Genomic DNA, 20,730 nt, shown 5'->3' on the forward strand with positions numbered 1-20,730 from the left:
CATTCATCTATGCCATTTGGAAGGGAGAAGCCTGAGGATTTTTTAAAAACGAAGTACAGAAGTTGAGAGTATTGTAAGAGAACTTGCCTATATTTTTAATGTTATAACTGCTCTTGGGATGCAACTCCTAGTTCAGGAACTTAAATTATGATTCTTTTGAGCTGTAGTTGTTTAGTTTAGACTTTGTGCTTATCTAAGTTTACCATCTTCTTTGTAGATAGCTAGTTTGGGATAGACTACGCTATGAAGTTGGAACGATTTACTGATAATTAATGAAGATTGTTAATTACCAAAAAAAAAAAAATGACGGAGACAAGAAAACATTCACTTTTAACAAACTTAAACAACCAAAACTGTTCAGAAGTATATTTAATGGACTACTTTAAACTTATCCCAAACATAAGGGGCTATATTGTTATATTGCCTCTTTAATACTAAAACTAATATTGTAACCTGCTACAATGAAGATATTTTAGGAAGTCACGTGGCAGTCCCTCATTGGTTTGAACAGCCAATACTGACGTGTTTTCTTCCAAACAAAAAGCCTAAAACCCTATTTTATTAGCACAGAAAAGAAAATTAAAAAAAAAAAAAAAAACAAATTTACCAAAGGAAAATTCCACCGATCTGTCTGCTTGGAGATCAGCAGAGAAAGAGAGGGAAACCCACATTAATTTCTTGTAAGGTAAAAATTAATATATTTGCATCAAGATTACTTATTTTCTTAGTGATTTTATTGAAAAATTGGTGAATTTGTTTCATTTTAACTGGTTTATAGCGAAGTAGGTTTGCGTTTTTATCAAGATTGGGTTGTAATTAAGCATTTTTAGCGAAGTGGATTTATGTTAAAATGAATATATTTGCATCAAGATTACTTTTTTTTAAAAAAAATTTATACTGCTTTCTTGAAATATTGGTGAATTTATTATTTCATTTGATTGGGTTGTAATTTAAACGTTTTTAGGAAAATGGGTTATGTTAAAAATGTGTCCTTATGAATATATTTGTATCAAGATTAGTTTTTATTTTATTTTTTTAAACTGATTTCTTGAAAAGTTGGAGAAATTATTTTTTCATTTTTTAGTGTTGTTTGGATTTGTAAGTTAAACGTTTTTAGCGAAATGGGTATATGTTAAAAATGAATATATTTGTATCAAGATTGGATTATTTTTTAAACTGATTTCTTGAGATATTGGAGATATTATTTTTTCATTTGATTGAATCGGGTGTCTGACTTTTCACTTTTTATTTTAAGTTTGTAATTTTTTTATTTTTTTTTTAAATTCAGAACAAAATTTAGGGAATTTGAGTTAATTGGGTGTTTGGGTTTGCCTATACTGTGGAAATCTTATGGAATAAAGAAATTATTTTTTGGAGGTGAATCTTGATTGATAGAGATTTTCAACTTTTGATAAAAATGTGATTTTTAAGTGGGTGAATCTTTATTACATTACCTTTCTGCTTTTATTGTGACATTGTTATATTTGTTTCTGTTTATGTGAGCAATTTTTAGTATGATTTAGTTGTACCCTTTTGCACATTTCTATAAATGATTATAGGATCTTGAAAAGATGTAAACTTTGACTGATGATGGTGCTCATGTTGTTGGTTTTCATATAGCTTCCTCTTGTTGGGGGGAGTCGAAACCGGAGTGGATTACAATATGAAGAATATGGAGCGTCTCGCGAATGTTGCTTTATTAGGTATGGTTCCCGTTGATTTTGATTCATTCATTATTTCTTTTGGTAGCTGAACTGTTGTATAGTCACTTGTTTGATTTGTGCTTATGAAATCCAGACAATAAAGTAAATCTTTTTTGATTGTATTACATGACAAGTATGTTATTTGTAGCTTCTTGTTGCGCCCCAGTTTGTGTTGGTTATTCCGTTGGATCATTTTTTTTCCCTAGATAGACTGCTAAAGTTTATTGTGGTAATTCTTTTTTGTTAATTGAGAGACAAAATGTAGGCAAATGTGTGGTTTCTTAATCGTGATACATTCTTTTCTCATATAGTAATAAACCTTGCAAGATCAGTCCCCAAACTCAAGGAGGTTTGGGGATAAAGAACTTAAGTATACAGAATAACTGTCTACTACTTAAGTGGCTATGGAGATTCTGCTTTGAAGATAGGGCCCTCTGGAAAAGATTCATTGCACAGAAATATGGTCTTCTAAATCAGTGGACCACTTTAGAAGTTGATGGAACCTTTGGGTGTAGTGTATGGAAGACAATTAGAAGGTTGTGGCCCTTGCTAAATAGTAAAATGCACATAAAAGTGAGGAATGGACTAAAAACAGATTTTTGGAATGAAAAATGGATAGAGATACTAGTCTAAAAGAGATGTTCCCAGACTTATACATCATAAGCCTTCAGAAAAATGCCACTGTCTTTCAATTGTGGAGCAATCAAGGGTGGAACTTGATTTTTAGAAGAGCCTTGAACGATTGGGAAATAGACAGAGTAACAAACTTGCTCCAGATTTTAGGTACCTTCCAGGGCACCTCAATTGGCCCTGATAGACCTGTCTGGGAGCTGCATAACAAGGGAGATTTCACAGTAAAATCTTGTTATTGGAACATGAATAGCAATCAGTTAATGCTAGTAGACTGGCCTTGGGAACTAATCTGGAAGGTCAAAGTTCCTCATAAGGTTGCCTGCTGTACATGGTTGGTGATCAGAAGAGCATGCCTAACTCATGAAGTGTTACAGAGAAGAGGTACTCAGATTTGCTCAAGGTGTTTTATGTGTGGACAAGAAACAGAGATCAATGGTCACCTGTTCCTACATTGCAAAACAGCTGTAAATCTGTGGAGCATGTTCTTATGTTTACTTGGAGTGAGTTGGGTCATGCCAAAGACCACTTTTGAACTTTTGAACAGCTGGAAAGGAATTGGAAAAAGAAGATCTAAGGAGAACTGGTGGGAGAATATACCAGCATGCATCTGGTGGACACTATGGAAAGAAAGGAATGCAAGATGTTTTCATGATAATGGCAGCAACACTCAAAAGATCAAGATGAAGTGCCTTAGTTTACTTTATTTTTGGTGTAAACAGGATATGGTGGGGGAAGTAAAATCTTTAGTTGATTTTATAGGACATCTGTAAGCTCTAGTTTTTTTTTGTTGTTTCGGGGTAGTTTCAGCCTACCAAGGGATGTAAGATTATACCTCATCACCATATGATGAGTTTTTTGTTTGAATACAAAGTTACCTTTTACTCAAAAAAAAAAAAAGTCATGCTAAGTATTTACTTAATTTGCACCCAAGAGTGTGGTTTAATGGTTAATGAAGTGGGTTGAGACTTGAGACCTTTGAGGCCTCAAGTTCAAATCCTAGCAGAATAAAAAACACTAGGCGATTTCTGTCCAAGCCTTGAACAAAATTACCCCGTACCTGTGCTGGTGAGAGGTAGCAGGTATCCGGTGGAACTAGTGGAATTAGTTGGGGTGGGCGCAAGTTGGTCCGGATATCACATTTATTAAAATGAAAAAAATAACTTAAGTTTTGTAGGACGGCTTGGGGCCTTTTGATTTTCTCTGCCATTGCATTTCCTATTTTTGTGTTGTTGGGAATTTGAGGTGTGGTTGATTATTACAGTGAATATCCAATTGATTGGAATTGATTCTATAGCGGTTGGAAAGAATATTCAAATCCTCTTAGGCCGCGGTCATATTACTACTGTCACCCATTTTCTGTTATGTTACAGTAGGTTCCACTCCATAGTTCCAGTTCATTGGGTAGAGATAGATGGCCAAGTGGGTTTCTTTTAACATTTTTAGCATTTTCTTATATATTGGATTGGATTGGATGTTTGTTTCATCATATTGCTTTTTTGAGGGCATTTCACTACCTCATAGTTGGCTATGCCGATCTTCGAATTTACATGTACCTGGGATATTTGTTTCTGATGCCCACTTTTTTATCTTTTTTAAACCCCTTTCCCGAACGCTTCTTGTTTGTGCTCTTGAATAATATATGCTATCTGGAGATTAGAAAGTATAATTAGGTGGTCATGGCAATTTCAAATCACTTTCTAAATTTTATGCTGACGAAATTACCTTGAAACTCTTGCTTTTTTGGTGGATTTCAGGTTTGAGTTTGGCACCACTGGTGGTGAATGTGGATCCAAATGTAAATGTCATATTAACAGCTTGCCTTACTGTCTTTGTGGGTTGCTGCCGTTCTGTCAAACCTACTCCTCCTTCGGTATATCTTCTGGACTCCAAGTTGCAGCTTCCTTTTTTCCTCAGTCTTATCTGTTTTGATGTCACCTAAAAATATTCCGTTGCTGTTTTCCAGGAAACCATGTCTAATGAACACGCAATGAGGTTCCCCTTAGTTGGAAGTGCAATGCTCTTGTCATTGTTCTTGCTTTTCAAATTTCTGTCAAAAGACCTGGTTAATGCTGTATTGACGTGCTACTTCTTCGTACTTGGAATTGCTGCACTTTCGTATGTTCTCTCCGTATGGATCATTCTGCTATGCTTAATATATTCTATTTCAAGTTACTGAATAGTAGTCTTACTGTGTGTGCGCTTTATGTCATCTCTTTCTTTGTGGCTTTACAGTGCGACGTTGTTACCTGCTATTAAACGTTTCTTGCCAAAAAAGTGGAATGATGATCTCATAATATGGCATCTCCCATATTTCCGCTGTAGGGTCCACTTTCTTGTCTCTTCTGAAAATGCCAAATGATCCTTTTAGAATCCTTGGGTTTTCAATTATAATTTTAGTTATTTTATTTTGTCTTTTTTTCAGCTGTGGAGATTGAGTTCACAAGGTCTCAGATTGTTTCTTCAATTCCTGGAACCATTTTCTGTGTATGGTATGCTAAACAGAAGCATTGGCTAGCTAACAACGTTTTGGGCCTTGCCTTTTGCATTCAGGTTTGTCAGCATATCCACCTAAGTTACATTCTCTATTTTTTCTGGATCACAAATATTTTTGTCCTTATCCCTTCTTTCTGCTAGTACTGTCTCATCATCAGTTTTATTTAATAAATAAAATTCTTAAGAAAATGTGGTTTAGTCGTATTCACTAGTCCATTGTCCGAGTTTGTGATGCGGAAGGTGTTTTCTCTTTTGCTGGTTTGCTGTTTATTGCATCATTTATGAGCTATTGGATATTTTCCAATCATATAATTTGTGAGCTTCGTGCCTCAAACTCAGTTTGTGTGACTTTATGTGTTGGTATGTCCTTTGTCTTAACAATAGTCTAAATATATTCATTTTCAGGGGTCAAATTTACATGGACTTCCTATTTTGAAAATATGTTTAATTTCTATGGATTCTATTTTGATAATAATTTTAGTTATTACTGGTGTATATATATCGTATACTTCCTCCGTCCAATTCTGTATAGTATTGTTTGATTAGACTCATGATTTTAAGATGTTAATATGGCTTATTTATTACTCCCTTATGTGATGCATTTTTCATTTTAGTCCGTTTAAAGAAGAATGATACTTTTCTATATGTAGATTTTTTTTTGAACTTTGAACTTTCCTTTTTACACTTAATGAGATAGTTTATAGGCACACAAACATCTATGGTTTGTCTTTAACCAGAAATTTCAATTTCTCTTTTTAAAAAACTCCATGCCTAGTCAAAGTGCATCACATAAAATGGATGAAGGAGGGAGTATAATATTGTGATAGTGGAAGATGTACTAAGCTAATGGTTGAATAGTTAGTTTAACACTGAAAACATCTTATAAAAGTTAAAGATTTTGAATTTTTCCGATGTCGTAAAAGTATTTTACCCTACTGAAAAAGAAAAACTTGAAAATTTTCAATAGTTAAATGAATTCAAATGTTCAGAAGTTTTGAGAAGTTGTGTAAGATAGTACTATTAGTGCAATGGTATTGTGATAAGCCAAAATGAAACAGTATCATACAAATTGGGACAAAGGAAGTACCAACTTTAAGACTCATTGATTCCTTTTCTTTTTTTATTTTAGTATGTCGAACTAGGTCACATGAATGGAGAGGTCATCTTTCATATAAATAAGTCGCATTTGTCTTCTAGGACCTAACATAGGTGCACTTGTTTAGCTGCAAGGTGTCCCACCTTTATAGCTAGCATTTGGATCCACTATGGCACTTGATGTCTTCCTCTTTATTGTATTTTCATATTTTTTGATAACTGAGATCTCATGTGATTTGACCTACATTTACGAAATTGGGAGAGTATGGGCCACCCCTCTACCATGCTCCCACTAAAATACCAGGCTTCTTGTCATTGATAAGGTTCTAAGTTGTTAAGTGTGCCCTATTCCACATCCCACATTGGGTCCTTACATTGAACCTATACTACTTGTTATTATCTACTTGTATGCTTTGAGTTAATGGAGATTTTTGCAGTGGTGAAAAGTCTCTGAAGTCTCATCATGTCTACTTAGATGAATGATATGGATTTTCCTTTGCCATTTTTATTTCAGGGAATTGAAATGCTTTCACTTGGATCATTTAAGACTGGTGCCATACTATTGGTAAGAGAAGAAATTTGTGTTTTGCAATTGTCTATTATACATGGAAGTATACATGGTTGATAGGTGTCATTCAGTTTATGTTTCTGGCCTTAAACCAAATGTCCCTTTGTTTTTTCTTAATTGATTCTAACCACAGCCCTTTGAAGAAGTGGGAAAAGAACTCCATGAGCTGACTCTAATGGTTTTGCTTACACAAATACATCCCTTTTGCTTGGACCATATCATATTAAACCCTAATGGTAGATTTTTTAGCTATGTTGCTCGGATTCTCCTAAAGATGTTGTTGCACCCATGTTGGATCCTCCAAAAATGCACTACTTTTGGAGGACCTGACACGCACCCGTTGGCATTTTGGAAGAGTCCGAGCAACATAGGGTTTTAGGCTTCTTTGAGGGGTTCTTTCACATTGGCATTCGTACTTGCTTATGCAACTTTCTTTAATTATTAACTTGTGGCTGATTTAGTTCGAAAATGCAGGCAGGGCTTTTTGTGTATGACATCTTCTGGGTCTTTTTTACCCCGGTGATGGTCAGTGTTGCCAAATCTTTTGATGCTCCTATCAAGGTGAGCATAGTGATTCTTTTAATGTAGCTTATTCTTTAAATTTTCCATTGCATGCCTGTGTTAGTTACTGTGTCCTGATTATAAAATTGCTTTGTCTGCAGCTTTTGTTCCCCACAGCGGATGCTAAACGCCCCTTCTCAATGCTGGGTCTTGGAGATATAGTCATCCCAGGTATAACCTCCATTTTCATAAAATTCCATTTCTGATATTTACCTATGCTATTTGTGAATAGCTACTGAAGCAACTTTACAAATTATTAGCTTACTTTTTGCGACTAGACCGGAGAGGTTTGGCGTAATAGAGGCATTCTCCAGCTCAAGCCATGAGGTTTGGGATTTGATAGCTTGTTTAGCTAAACTTCCAAAATCTGCTTATTTTGAAAAGTGCTTTTTGACAAAAGTACTTTTGGAGAGTAGCAGTTTATGTTTGGCTAGTCAATCTGAAAATCACTTTTGAGCAGTGCTTTGTACTTGGCCAATGCTCCAAAAGTGCTTTGGGGGAAGAGCTATTTTTTAAGTTTTTGAAAATTACTTCTGCTACTACTCAAAAGCACTTATCTTTTCCCTAAAATCTTGGCCAAGCACTTCAACTTTCTAAAATTAGCATTTTTTTGAAAAAAATAAGCACTTCTGGCTTCCAGGAAGCAAAAGCCACTGTGGGTCCCTCGAGAAGGGATGGGGAATGTGTTTTACCATATTGAAAAAAAGCTTATTTTTTCCGTGACTAACTACTGAACTTTTTTTTTTTTAACACATGCTTATTATCAGCTTTTGTCATGATATTGCATCATTTTATTTTTCAACTTGTTCTTTGTCTGAATGGATAGACTTGGTAACATTTGATCACTTCATCTTTCAGGCATTTTTGTTGCATTGGCCCTCCGTTTTGATGTCTCCAGGGGGAAGGAACCCCAATACTTCAAGAGTGCATTTTTAGGATATACTTTTGGTTTGGCACTCACAATATTTGTTATGAACTGGTTCCAAGCTGCACAGGTTGGTGTCTGAATAAAGCTTTTACACTTCATTTCCCTTGCAAGAAACTGGTGCCCTTAATTATTGACTTGACATTTGTTTCTTTTTAGCCTGCTCTGCTATACATTGTTCCAGCTGTAATTGGATTCTTGGCAGTACACTGCATATGGAACGGGGATGTGAAGCCTGTACGTTTTTCTCTTGACAATCTGGTTTTTCCAAGTCTACTAGCTAACTTTGCTGTTTACTCCCATTTTTTAGCTACATAGTATATGGAGATTAGATTCCTTGTCAGATGTTTTGGAATAATCCTTGTTCTAGGAGTTCATAGATATGAGAAAATGCATTTTATGGCTTGGTTGAAAACTAAGAAAAGTAAAAGAAAGGAGGGAAGAGAAGCTTCTAGCTGTTTTTCCGAGTAGAAAGCAAAAACTGATAAGAACTTGTTTACATTTTCATTTCGAGGCTGAAACTGTATTCTTGATTTTTGTTGAGCAGTTGTTGGAGTTTGATGAGGGAAAGACGAAAGGCGCTGAAGAAGCTGATGCCAAAGAAAGCAAGAAGGTAGAATGAGGCTAAGTAGGCAGACTGACATTAAAGAGATGATAGGCAATGTATGGCCATGGATTAATAGTCGACTGAGGCAGCAGAGATTGTTGGTTTAGCAACAAAGTTTGTTGTATTAGATTTTTGAGACTGACCATCAATAGTACTTGCCTTTTTATGTTATACCTTAAATTGATATCATTAAATCTCAATTTTTACGTTTCGGTTTCTACCTTTTTTGCATTTCTTTGTACTTGCTAGATTCTTTGAAATGCTATGATGAATTCAGATTATCGGTCTTTAATATGACCATAGCTTCTGGTTCTAAGTCTTTCAACATATGGTGAGTGGTGACTTTGGTGTTTTTATGTTGAAGGTATTGAATAACACCAAAAGCTATTATCAAACACACAGTGAACTTATTAAAAATCCAATTAGTGTTAACTTGCTTTAAGCTACAAGCTTAACTTAATGTTCACGCTTCCTTCAAGCAATCCCGAATCACAAATTCACAATCTAAACGATAACCGGGTTCAACTTAGATCAATACGTGCCCAAAGTTTTAAACTTTAATTTTTTTAGCTTAGGAACATTTCCTCAAGTCCTCTAATTTGTGAGGTTTTCACAATTATGTAGGAACGCTTTATTCCATTATTTTTCCAAGTTCTTAACAAATTCCATCAATGGGTGTAGGGGTGTACATGGATCGGGTTGGCTCGGATTTTTCAAATACCAAATCAAACTAATTATGTCGGGTTTTTAAATTTACAAACCAACGAATAAAATTCGGGTTTTTCAACTTCGGGTTTTCTCGAGTTTTTTCCGGGTCTTCATACAAAACATAAAACTTGTGCTTCAAATATTTCTTTAGTCCTGGCAAGATATTTTTTAAGCAAATAATACAAAATGTAAGATGAGTGCTGACATTGTACTAAAATATTCAACAAAATATATAATAAATTTGTTAAGCCATAATGAAAATGATCAAAATTAAAGGTACTAAGTAATGCTAAAATAAGTACGACTAATAAGTATTAATTAAAAATGTCCCTCTACTTTGGAAAAAGGGCTAAAAATATCCTCCATTACAAATTTGGGTTAAAAATACCCCTCCCGTCATTAAATTTTTTAAATATACCCTTGTCTTAACGGAAATTCCCAAAATAACCTGATTTCATTTTTAAACCTGCTTCATTTAAACCCGACCCAACTAAATAAAAAACCCATATGGGTTACCCGCTCCTGTGCCTAGTGGCTCCAGATGTAGGACTCGGGAACAAGTTGGTCGCATATGGATTTTTTATGTAGTTGGGTTGGGTTTAAAAATGAAATCGGATTATTTTGAGAGATTTGGGGATTTCCGTTAAGATAGGGGTATATTTGAAAACTTTAATGATGGGAGGGGTATTTTTGACCCATATTTATAACGGAGGATATTTTTAGCCTTTTTCCCAAAGTAGAGGAGCATTTTTTACCCTTTTCCCTATTAATTACTACTAAATATTAAATAAAAACAAAATTAAATTATGTATTTTATACTATCTAAACCAATCAAAAACTAAGAAATAAATATCCAACATTATTGTTATTCCTAGCGTTAAAAATGTTTTTCTTTTGTTAGCATTAGTAGAATTGTATTTCTTTTGTTAGCATTAGTATGGATTTGGTTTTGATTTGGTCTTTAGTTGAGTTATTAACATCTATGGGCTATAAACCTTGTTGGACCATTCAAAATTCTAAGTCCAAGCTTGAAATAATATGTGAAAAGATACAAAGAATGAATTTTTTTTTTAAATATTATAAATTACATTACAAATATATGTTTTGATATATAAAATATTTAAAAATAGTTGTATACGAGTAATGTCGAGTTGGTTTGGTTTGGTTCAGTTTGACTTTTTTTAGTTAAAACCAAACCAAACCAATTATGGTCGGGTTTTTATTTCCGATACCAAACCAAGTCAAACCAAACCACTAGTCGGGTTTTTTCCTCAGTTTGGCTCAGCTTATCGGTTTGATGTGGTTTGTCGATTTTCTTTGTACACCCCTAAATGAAGGATTAATTAACGTTTGCTCAAATCTTTTGTGAGAGGTGTGAGAGGTTGGCTATCGGAGGAGTTAGGAGAGGTAGAGGCAGGTCGAAAAAGAACTGAGGGGAGGTGATTAAACAGGATATGACACAGCTTCAGCTTACTGAGGATATGACACAGCTTCAGCTTACTGAGGACATGACCCTAGATAGAAAAGCGTGGAGGTCAAGGATTAGGGTAGAAGGGTAAGAGGTAGTCGTGCTATGTCGCATTGTAGGTGGGAGAGGGAGGGGCTAGCCCCTTTACACTTATTCGTAGTAATAGTATTATTTAGTAACCACGTAGTTGTCTATTCCTTAATGTGTGTACTCACTGCCTATTGCGCCTTTGCTTTGTATCTTGCTCTTTTGTTGTCATTTTTTTTTTTTTTTTTTAATGTCTGCGTCGAATCCCTTTCTTTTATTTTCATTTCTTTTCTTTAATTTTATTTCCTTTCGAGCCGAGAGTCTTTTGGAAACAGCCTCTCTTCCCACAAAGATAGATGTAAGTTTTGTCTACATCCTACCCTTCCCAAACCTCACTTATGGAATTATATTGGGTATGTTGTTTTTCAATTCTTTTGTGATTGCCAATCCGACAGAGAATCATTACTTTTAACCATAATCTAGCTTTAATAAAATGTTAGGTTGGGTGGAAACACCTAAACGGGTTAAAATCTTGAAGATATTCACTTGGGTGTTCTACTCCAGCTTTTGAAGTCTCAACGGTAAAATCAATGGATTTGATGTTACCCATGTTAGTACTGTTAGAATTTTCAAGAGAATAAAAGGAATAAGCAAAAAGAAAAAAAAAAAGTACAGTAGTTTTCTCTGTGCAAAAAAAAAAAGTATTTTTCTTTCTGAAAGCCTGAAACAGTACATTTCTTTCCGAAAGGTTACGCCGTTTCTGGTCAAGGGTTAAAAACATCTTCTATAAATAGAGGAATGGAATATTCAAGTGCCAACATTCTTCCTTAAGAAAAACTGTATAAGTTTAGTGACTGCAACATTAATTCTTTTGTGCTAAGAGATCTTTGCTTCATTAATTCTATCCCTGGAGAGTATTTGTTAGGAACAAATAATTCTCTTTGAAAAGTGATCCAAGTAAGGCATTAGGCTTGAAGCATATCCAGATTTTCACCAGAAACACACCATTTTCTAACAAGTACTAAGACTAATCCACAAGACTCACCTATATGAGAATATAGGAGTTCATCCAAGGTCGAAATCCCTCCTCAAATTTTTGGATAGTATAGTCTCCCATGAGCTCGAGCATTTGGTCAAACACGGCTTATAAGCATGTAAACAGTAAAAAAGGGAACAACCTATGCCATAAGTTAGCTGCAATGGCTAACATGTTTCTGAGAATAACATTATGTCAAAATGAAGCTTTTAGAATATGTAGTGTGTCTGAAACATTAAGTTACATGTCATGCTTGCCATATACTTCGAATGACCTGTCAAACTCCTGCATTGTTTTATGGAATTGAACCACCAAAATTTAAACTGGAGGAGTTTTATATAGAGTTTTGTAACTGCCACTTTTCAAACATCTGCATTTTTTTCGTCGAGTCTGAACTGTTGGAAGTTCAAAACTCCATGAATTTTTTTGGGAGTTTGAAATATGTTGTTCAAACTTCAGAAATTTTATTGGAGATTAACTGCTAAATGTTCAAATTCCAGTAAAACAATGGAGGTTTGAAAAGTGTTGTAACAATTTTTTAGATATTTAATATTTCATCTAAGAAACCGTAAGGGTCCTATCAAAATGGGCAAAAATCTAGAACGAGAGGGTTATATCTATAAGGTAATTTGATTTGCAGATATGTAAGGATATATTGTATTACAATCAAAATTATAACGCAACCGCGTATTGAATTTTGATTCCTTTTTTCATCTCATGTTTGATTCCAATTACAATTGTTAATTTTGATTTGTTATACTTAAATTCATAGTCGATGCAGTAGAGTTAAGAGATAGGGAGGTGATAAAGGGAGGGAATAACTACTAGAAAACTGCTAATTACCTGTGGATTTTACCTAGAGTTTTTTTCGCAGATAATACCTGCGGATTTTCATGCGAAAACATTAAAATTCTAGAGCTTGACAATATTTACCTGTGGATTAGTTTTCTCCAAGAAATTCCGCAGGTAAATTTGGCGGGATTAGCGTGAAAAAGTTATCCACAACTTTTCCTGGGGAAGATGGTGGCAGGTAATATTTCCGCATGTAAATTCCTAGGTATGCGACAAGAAAATTGGAAAAAAAAAATTCCTTTGAGTATTTGAAGGAAAATCCGCATGAAAACGTAGTTAGGGATATTCTTGGGGATTATTTCATGAAGATTTACTTGGGGATATACGTACGTGGGGATTTACCTGGGAATTTTATATATACGGATTTACTTAGGGATTATTTGATGGGAATTTACTTGGGGATTTACGTATGTGGGGATTTACCAGGGAATGTTATATATACGGATTTACTTGGGGATTATTTGATGGGAATTTACTTGGGATATCCGTACGTGGGGATTTACATGCTTTTTTAATATATGCCGATTTACTCGGGATTATTTGATGGGAATTTACTTGGGGATATACGTACATGGGGATTTACCTGCGATTTAATATATGGGGATTATTTGATGGGAATTTACTTGGGGATATATGTACATGGGATGTACCTGCGATTTTAATATATGGGGATTTACTTGGGGATTATTTGATGGGAATTTACTTGGGGATATACGTACATGGCGATTTACCTGCGATTTTAATACATGGGGAGTTACTTGGGAATTATTTGATGGAAATTTACTTGGGGATATACGTACATGGGGATTTACCTGCAATTTTAATACATGGGGATTTACTTGGGGATTATTTGATGGGAATTTACTTGGGGTTATACGTACGTGGGGATTTACCAGGGAGTTAGATATACGGATTTACTAGGAGATTATTTGATGGGGATTACTTGGGAATATCCGTATTTGGGGATTTACTTGTAATGTTGATATGCACGGATTGAGTTGAGGGTAGTTTAGTGGGGATTTACCTAGGATTTTTTTTAGCCACGGAGTTACTTGGGGATTATTTTCTAGGAATTTACCTCACGATATTATTTTCTAAGTATTTATTTATAATTTTAGTTGCGGATCAAGCTACATGAGTATCATTTATTGGGGGTTTTTATATTTATGATTTTAGTTGCGAATCAAGCTGCATGAGTATCATTTTTTGGGGTTTTACTTTGAGAATCATTTGAATTTTGTAATGACGAAATCATTTAGCCATATACCTAGAGATTTTTTGAATCTATAAGCAATTCTAACTTTGTTCCATTCAATTTGATTTGAACTTGTAATTTTATATCATGTATGATATATGTGCTTTGTATGAATTCGATAATAATCTATATTATCAAAGTATATATAACATTTTATTATTATTTATGTAAAATTAAACTAAAAACATGAAAAACTAAAAATAATGTATGCCTGATTTAATTAGTGTGAGAACACGAACAAATATACTTAAAAAAAAAAAATGAACCAGAAGGACAAAGAACATGAACGAGCTTCTCAAATTTGAATGTAAGTAGTAACCATTTGGTACCTGAAATGAACTATAGAATAGTTAATCAAGATTCGCGTCGTATGTGTAGAAATAAAAAGGAAACTCTTCTTAATGATCAAGAGTCACATGAAATCTGTAGTTTAAACATGAAGCTGGGAATCCATCCATTGATTGTATGCCTGAATGACATCGAAGATAAAATATAGCTAGCTAGTTAAGGGTCAAAGCGTTCCTCCTCCTCCTCCTCCCCCACCTCTTCCTCTTCCCCCCCCCCCCACCCACCCCCACTCCCCCCTCCTCTTATTATTACTACTGTTTGTTCCGTTCAATTTGATTTGAACACCCCCCCCCACCCCGCCCTCTTCCCCCTACCACCCCTCCCCCTTTCCCCCCTCCTCCTCCTGTTATTATTACAAGTATTTGTTCCTTTCAATTTGATTTGAACTTGTAGTTTTTATTACTTTGTATAGCGTACGTTATATGTGCGCTTTGTATGAATTCGATAATAATCTAAATTATCAAAGTGTATATATAATATTTTATTATTATTTATGTTAAATTAAATTAAAAACATGAAAAAATTAAAAATAATGTACGTCTGATATTAATTAGCGTGAGAACACGAACAAACTATATTAAAAGAAAAGGGAAAAGGGTCCGAAATACACCTCTACTTTGGGAAAATGGCTAAAAATATCCTCCATTACAAATTTGGGTCAAAAATACCTCTCCCGTCATTAAAGTTTTCAAATATAGCCCTGTCTTAAAGGAAATCCCCAACATAACCCGATTTTATTTTTAAACCCGCTCCATTTAAAGGACTCATCTTCCGATAAAGATTTTCTCTATAGATTATAACTTGCACAAATTTTTGAAATTAAATATTAATACTTGTTGCTAATTTTCTTATTTTGAATATTATCAACAAATTTTAGGGTAAAAAGCATTTTAGTCCCTCAACTATGCTTTTGAAATCAAGTACCTCCCCCAAATTTGAACAATTGACATTTTCATCCTCTTATTCAACTTCCGGGCATTGACTGGTAACTTTAAATTAGTTGACCGATCATCAAAGAGCTAAAATGGAATTTCACTTATATTACTGTTTGTTAATTAGTGGGTCCCCTAATTAATCATGTGCTATTATTTCCCACAGTTTTCCTCTGTTAAGTTTTTGTAAACGTCTGTGCCTCTCAATAAATTTTCTTCGCTAAATAGTTCTTCATCTTTCCACAGACCTTTTCAAACCCTGATAAACAATTGTTCTTAACCCTAATTCATAAACTGACAAATTTTGGTGCGATTAAATAAGAAAGGAGGAGGAAACACAGTATAACCCTTCTAATCTTAACAATGGAATGACGAAGAAAGCTTCTCAGGCCTTCAGCAAGTTGGAGTTTATTGTGCGATGACTGAAAATTCGAAACTCTTCAAGCTTCTTCCCTAAACCTTTTTTGCAGATGAGGACGTCATGGTCTAAAAAAAATCCCAGAAAGAAGGTAAGAACTCAACTAGATAGGATTTTCTGTACAGTTTTTTTTAAAAAAAATCTTTATGAACATTTTTTATGAAGTTAAACTTAGATGGATGCGCTCATATAAATCTCATATCAGTAAGTTGTGGAAGGAATAAACAGAAAGAAAAAATCTTGATCCTTAAACATCTGGAATGGTTCAACTGCACAATTAGCTAGTACCTTTTTTGTTACAACATTTTTTACATAATAAAATCTCTTAAACCCTTCAAGAACCACATACTGGAACTTTTTCTGTTAATTATGATACACATAGACAATGATACGTTTAGATATTGTGTCTGTATGTACACATAATAAGTGCATTGGTAGGAGCAGAGTGACTTGATTAATAGACATCTTTTATAACTGGATCATCCCCTGCTTCTTTGTCCTTGTGTATGTAAGTGATGTTATTTTTACCGGGACCTGCTCTAGACAATAAAATGCGTCGAGAAAATAATAATCAAGACAGAAAAATATCGCAACGATCGTATGATTTGATTTCACAATATGAGTGTTACAATCTCTATAATTCCTCTGATTCGTCTTTTCAACAATTAATTCAAGGGCTTTTAAATTTGATCTTGAACTTGATGGATTTGATTTTGACTTGGACTTGAATTCAAGGGCTTTTGAGCTTGATCTTGAATTTATGCTGGATTTGATTTTGATTTGAATTGATTCGTCACGAACACTTTGATGGCCGCCACGAACAAGTGAATTTGATCTTGAACACCTTGATATTTGATTCACCTTCGTTCTTGATCTTCGGATATTTGAAACTTGTAGAGAAATGCTTGTAGCTTGTAGAAAAACTTGTAGTGTTTGATCCACGAGCTCCCTCTGGCTTCTTGTTTGAATTTATGGTCCCTTTTCTAAATTATGAGACCCCTATTTATAGTTGTAGGATGGAGGAGTTGTGATAAGGATAGACTCCTCTCGGCCAATCAGATTTAAGCTGATATGGGAATATTTGATTGGCCGTAACATGTCACTTGTACACGTGGCGCATCTTCATTGGCCTTTGATTTGACTAGGCATGCTGCATTATTTTGACACGTGGCATGACCCTATAGGCTCCTTTATTTGACTTGGCGTGCCAAGTCATTTGAAACGTGGCACCAAGCTGGGCCTCTTGGAAAAGACATCATCTTGGGCTTAACAAAATGAGCTAGCCCAATGCATTGGGACCTTTTTAATCAAATTCATATTTATTGGACTTAAACAATTAATCCAATTACATTAGCTCATAATTTATTTGGACTAATATATCTTGAATTTAATATAATCTGAATTTCTTACGGATTTAATTAAATTCAATAAAATTCCGTTGTCTACAAATGCCCCTACTTTATGGCTTGTCGGAATGTGAACGTGTCGAAACCAAAGACGGGCCTTAAAGTATCATGAAGACACAGAGGCGGATCCATGATTTTAAGGTTGTGGGTTCCCAAAAAAAAAAAAATTAAAACAACAACATACCTAGTGTAGTCCCACAGCCACAAGTAAATCACAGCATTCCGGAAAAAGAAATGAGAGAAGTAACCAATGTCGTATGTTGTGAGGAGAATGCCTTTGTCTTGCATAAATGAAAAAACCAAAAACTAACTAGAACTAGATCCAACAATCAAAAGAAAAAGTCCCTTATACTAACACTGGCCAATTGACATTACAAAACAATACAAAGCTAAGATCTATCATAGCTTCTAGACATACTGAAAAATTGAAATCCTTTATATAAATAAAAGTAGCTAATCACATTATCATTACAATTGTACTCGACGAACAACCATCTTCTGAAAACGATCAATGATTGCTTCATTAGGTACACTTTCAAATATCTCATTCTCGATGTAACAAACTAAACAATCATCCAAAAATTCATCACCAATTCTGCTACGCAAGTCATTTTTAATATACTTCATCGAAGAAAAAGCTCTTTCCACCGTTGCAGTAGCGACAGGTAATATTAAGCTTAACTTCACAAGTAAATAAACAAGTCTCCAAGTCTTGTGCAAATTTGTTTTAACCAATATCTCTGAAAGATCTCCAAGTCTTTTCAAGTTAGAGAAAGCATTGTTCACTTCTCGCACATAATCAATATAGTTGTCAAGCTCAAATCTAAGATCCTCAAGCATGGAAACACTAAACTCATCCCGATAATGTGTAGCAAGTTTCATAATCCTCTCTTTATCATAATTTGCAAAAGAATTATCTGGACTCAAATCTAGCCATACCAAGAAGTAGATCAGTATTCACTTCATCAAAACGATTGTTAAGCTCTGCAAGTTGCAAATCAATGACAGTATTAAAAACTTCTACACGCAAATGATGAGAATATTTGACACTTGAGATCTTACGCTTTGATTTTCCAAGAGCATAATTCTTATCCATTTCGGGGATCACAATATCATGCTTGACACAAAATGAAGAGACATCTTTTACCAAAGAATCCCATTTAGACTCTCTCATAGATTGCAATTGTCTCTTTGTGAAACCAACAAGGTTCATCGCATTTACGATATCTTGATCTTTTCTTTGCAAGACCATATTCAAATCATGTGTAATTGCCAACACTTTCAACATCAAATGCAATGTATACATAAACTCATAAGATCTTATGTCATCTACTAAACTTTTTGCTAGTGATCTCTCTTGATAATTTGAACCCTCCTTAGCAAGAACTCCAAGTACATGAATAATTGAGGAGAATAAACTAATAAAGTTACGCACTGTCTTAAAATGAGAACTCCAGCGTGTATCCCCTGCCCTTTGAAGTCCAAGTTCTTAATTCAATCCACTTCCTGTTTGAACATCACCGAGAACTAGTAGTTCCTTTAATTTTTCTGCTTGATCATCTCTAAGCATCTCCCTACGCTTAAAAGAACCTACAATAACATTTAAAACATTAGCAAGAATATCAAAAAATTGATCTACCTCATGATGCTTCTTTGTAACAACTACAAGAGTTAATTGTAATTGATGAGCAAAGCAATGTGTGCAATATGCCGAAGGAGAATCTTTCATAATCAAAGTTTTAAGACCATTGATTTCTCCCTGCATGTTACTAGCTCCATCATAACCCGGTCCCCGAATTTGAGATTAACTCAAATTATGTTCTAAAAGTAAAGAATATATTGCGTCTTTCAACGATCGTGCAAATTTATCTTTAGCATGAACAACACTAAGGAATCGCTCAATTAGTTTACCCTCTTTGTTGACATACCGCAAAACAAGAGCCATTTGTTCTTTATGAGAGACATCCTTAGACTCATCAAGTAATATCCCAAAGTAATCCCCATTTAAGTCTTCAACAATTGCTTTCATTGTTTTTTTTGCGCAAGAACTCACAATGTCTTTTTGGATACTTGGACAAATCATGATGTCATTTTGTGGAGCATTCTCTAACACAACTTGTTTCACATCTTCATTCTTATCGGCATACCACTTTAAGAGATCTAAAAAGTTTCCTCTTCTTGCGGAAGTTTCACTTTCATCATGGCCTTGAAAAGGCATTCCTTCTTTTAAAAGAAACCTTGCAACATCAATCGAAGCATTCAAGAGAACCTGATATTTGCTTTTAGTTTCCTCCTTTTCCTTGTCAAAACAAGTTAGAATAGATTGTGCTTGATTATCTAAATCTAACATCATCTTGAAACACCGATAATGAACACTATTCACTTCACCCACATGTTTATTAAGTCTTTCTAAACCCTTATTCCAACTTCTAAAACCATCCACTGTGAAAGGATCGCCTACTTGTTTTCCATGTCCTCCCGTCTCATTTTTAAACAAGTAACAACATAAGCAAAAAGCTGCATCTTTTTCAATGTTGTATTCTAACCATCCCGAATATGAAGTGTTGAACCAATCAGAATGAAAAGAAAGTGGTTTGTCACCAAAATATATTGTTGGAAAAGCAAAGCGATCACAAGGTTTACACGGACCCTTGTTAATTTAATATCTCCTCACTCTATCATGTAGATTAGGAGAATAATCTGAAATTTGTTTTCTTTTAGCAGGATCGGATTCAAGAGGACCCAAATCCAACATCTTGTCTTTACCTGATGGTCGAGAAGGATTGCCATCATCGATGTTGTGAATATCTGGACATGGAGGAGAGCTTAGCGCAGGAGAATTTGAAGTGGTTTGAGGCTTGAAAAATTTTGTGATCATATCAATTCTCACTTCACAATTTCAACCTGTTTAAATACAAAATATTAATTTAATTCAGATCACATTCTAGCATCAAATATGAGCTTTGCAATAAAATATAATGTTAGGAATTTCACAAATTGGGTAGAACACTCAAATACCCCTGAATAAAGTTTATCAAGTGCTCTGTATGATTTAAACTCTATTTATGGACTTCTAGTATGGAGCAACACTTAGATACACTTATTCAGTGAGAAATAGGCTAAATTTTAGTAAAAGAAGATAGCTAGAACAAAAAGATGGCAATAATAATTAGTAAAATAAGAAAGGTATGAAGAATTGGAGAAATAAATACCTGAACTTGTATTATGCCTATGTTGCGATTGAAGATGAAATATGTTTGCCTCACTTTGATTCTGGACTTTGGTATGGAGATTGGAGAAATAAACTTTATTTTTTAACCCTAACTTTCTTGTTTCTCATTTGTTTTGATTTAATATTTGATTTGAAAAATTGGGATTTGGGTAAAAGTAATAATTTATTAGTTAACTTTATAATTTGTTTTTTTTTTCTGAAAAAGAAAGAAGAAGAAAGGTGTTTTGAGAAAGAAAGAAGAAGAAAGATGCTCTGGGAATTGGAAAAGAAAAAAGAAGAAAACGTGTTTTGAAAAAGATGGAAGAACTAAGAAGAAACGTGTGCTTTGGAAAAGGCAAAAAAAAGAAAAAGAAAAGTGGGGTCACCTTATGCTGGCAAAAAAGGAAAAGAAAATTTTGAATTGAAAAAAGTGTCTCCAACGCGAATCGATCCCGCGTACAGCGGGACAAATTCCCTTCACGTC

General features: G+C 34.4%; 2 protein-coding genes across 3 annotated transcripts; one reads left to right on the forward strand and one right to left on the reverse strand.

Annotated features, from left to right (window-relative positions):
- The first annotated feature begins 543 nt into the window (after nt 1–543).
- On the forward strand, nt 544–8,803 carry LOC132061800 (signal peptide peptidase-like). 2 transcript variants are annotated; one of them, XM_059454437.1, is made up of 12 exons: nt 544–684; nt 1,609–1,703; nt 4,091–4,206; nt 4,300–4,451; nt 4,569–4,654; nt 4,759–4,886; nt 6,439–6,489; nt 6,967–7,053; nt 7,155–7,224; nt 7,912–8,048; nt 8,138–8,215; nt 8,526–8,803. In XM_059454437.1, exons 2-12 carry the CDS (start codon nt 1,664–1,666, stop codon nt 8,598–8,600), a joined length of 1,020 nt encoding a protein of 339 aa, XP_059310420.1. In that variant the 5' UTR covers nt 544–684; nt 1,609–1,663; the 3' UTR covers nt 8,601–8,803. The 2 variants fall into 2 exon arrangements, with proteins under 2 accessions (XP_059310420.1, XP_059310421.1); XM_059454438.1 differs by having other exon boundaries at nt 556–685; nt 1,621–1,703.
- A 9,145-nt stretch (nt 8,804–17,948) lies between these two features.
- LOC132062415 (uncharacterized) lies at nt 17,949–19,388 on the reverse strand. Its single transcript, XM_059454989.1, has 3 exons — nt 18,947–19,388; nt 18,557–18,625; nt 17,949–18,502 (listed from the first exon to the last, which is right to left on the reverse strand). Exons 1-3 carry the CDS (start codon nt 19,386–19,388, stop codon nt 17,949–17,951), a joined length of 1,065 nt encoding a protein of 354 aa, XP_059310972.1.
- Between the last annotated feature and the right edge of the window lie 1,342 nt (nt 19,389–20,730).

Source organism: Lycium ferocissimum, chromosome 7, assembly GCF_029784015.1.
Source record: "Lycium ferocissimum isolate CSIRO_LF1 chromosome 7, AGI_CSIRO_Lferr_CH_V1, whole genome shotgun sequence".
NCBI classification, from domain to species: domain Eukaryota; kingdom Viridiplantae; phylum Streptophyta; class Magnoliopsida; order Solanales; family Solanaceae; genus Lycium; species Lycium ferocissimum.

Coding starts and splice junctions, on each gene's coding strand:
- LOC132061800 (XM_059454437.1), top strand. CDS start 1,664: ATGAAGAATATGGAGCGTCTCGCGAATGTTGCTTTATTAG. Junction 1,704..4,090: donor CGCGAATGTTGCTTTATTAG/GTATGGTTCCCG, acceptor GGTGGATTTCAG/GTTTGAGTTTGGCACCACTG. Junction 6,490..6,966: donor AGACTGGTGCCATACTATTG/GTAAGAGAAGAA, acceptor TCGAAAATGCAG/GCAGGGCTTTTTGTGTATGA.
- LOC132062415 (XM_059454989.1), bottom strand. CDS start 19,388: ATGATGTTAGATTTAGATAATCAAGCACAATCTATTCTAACTTGTTTT. Junction 18,626..18,946: donor GCGGTATGTCAACAAAGAGG/GTAAACTAATTG, acceptor ATGTTATTGTAG/GTTCTTTTAAGCGTAGGGAG. Junction 18,503..18,556: donor AAAGGAACTACTAGTTCTCG/GTGATGTTCAAA, acceptor TTCAAAGGGCAG/GGGATACACGCTGGAGTTCT.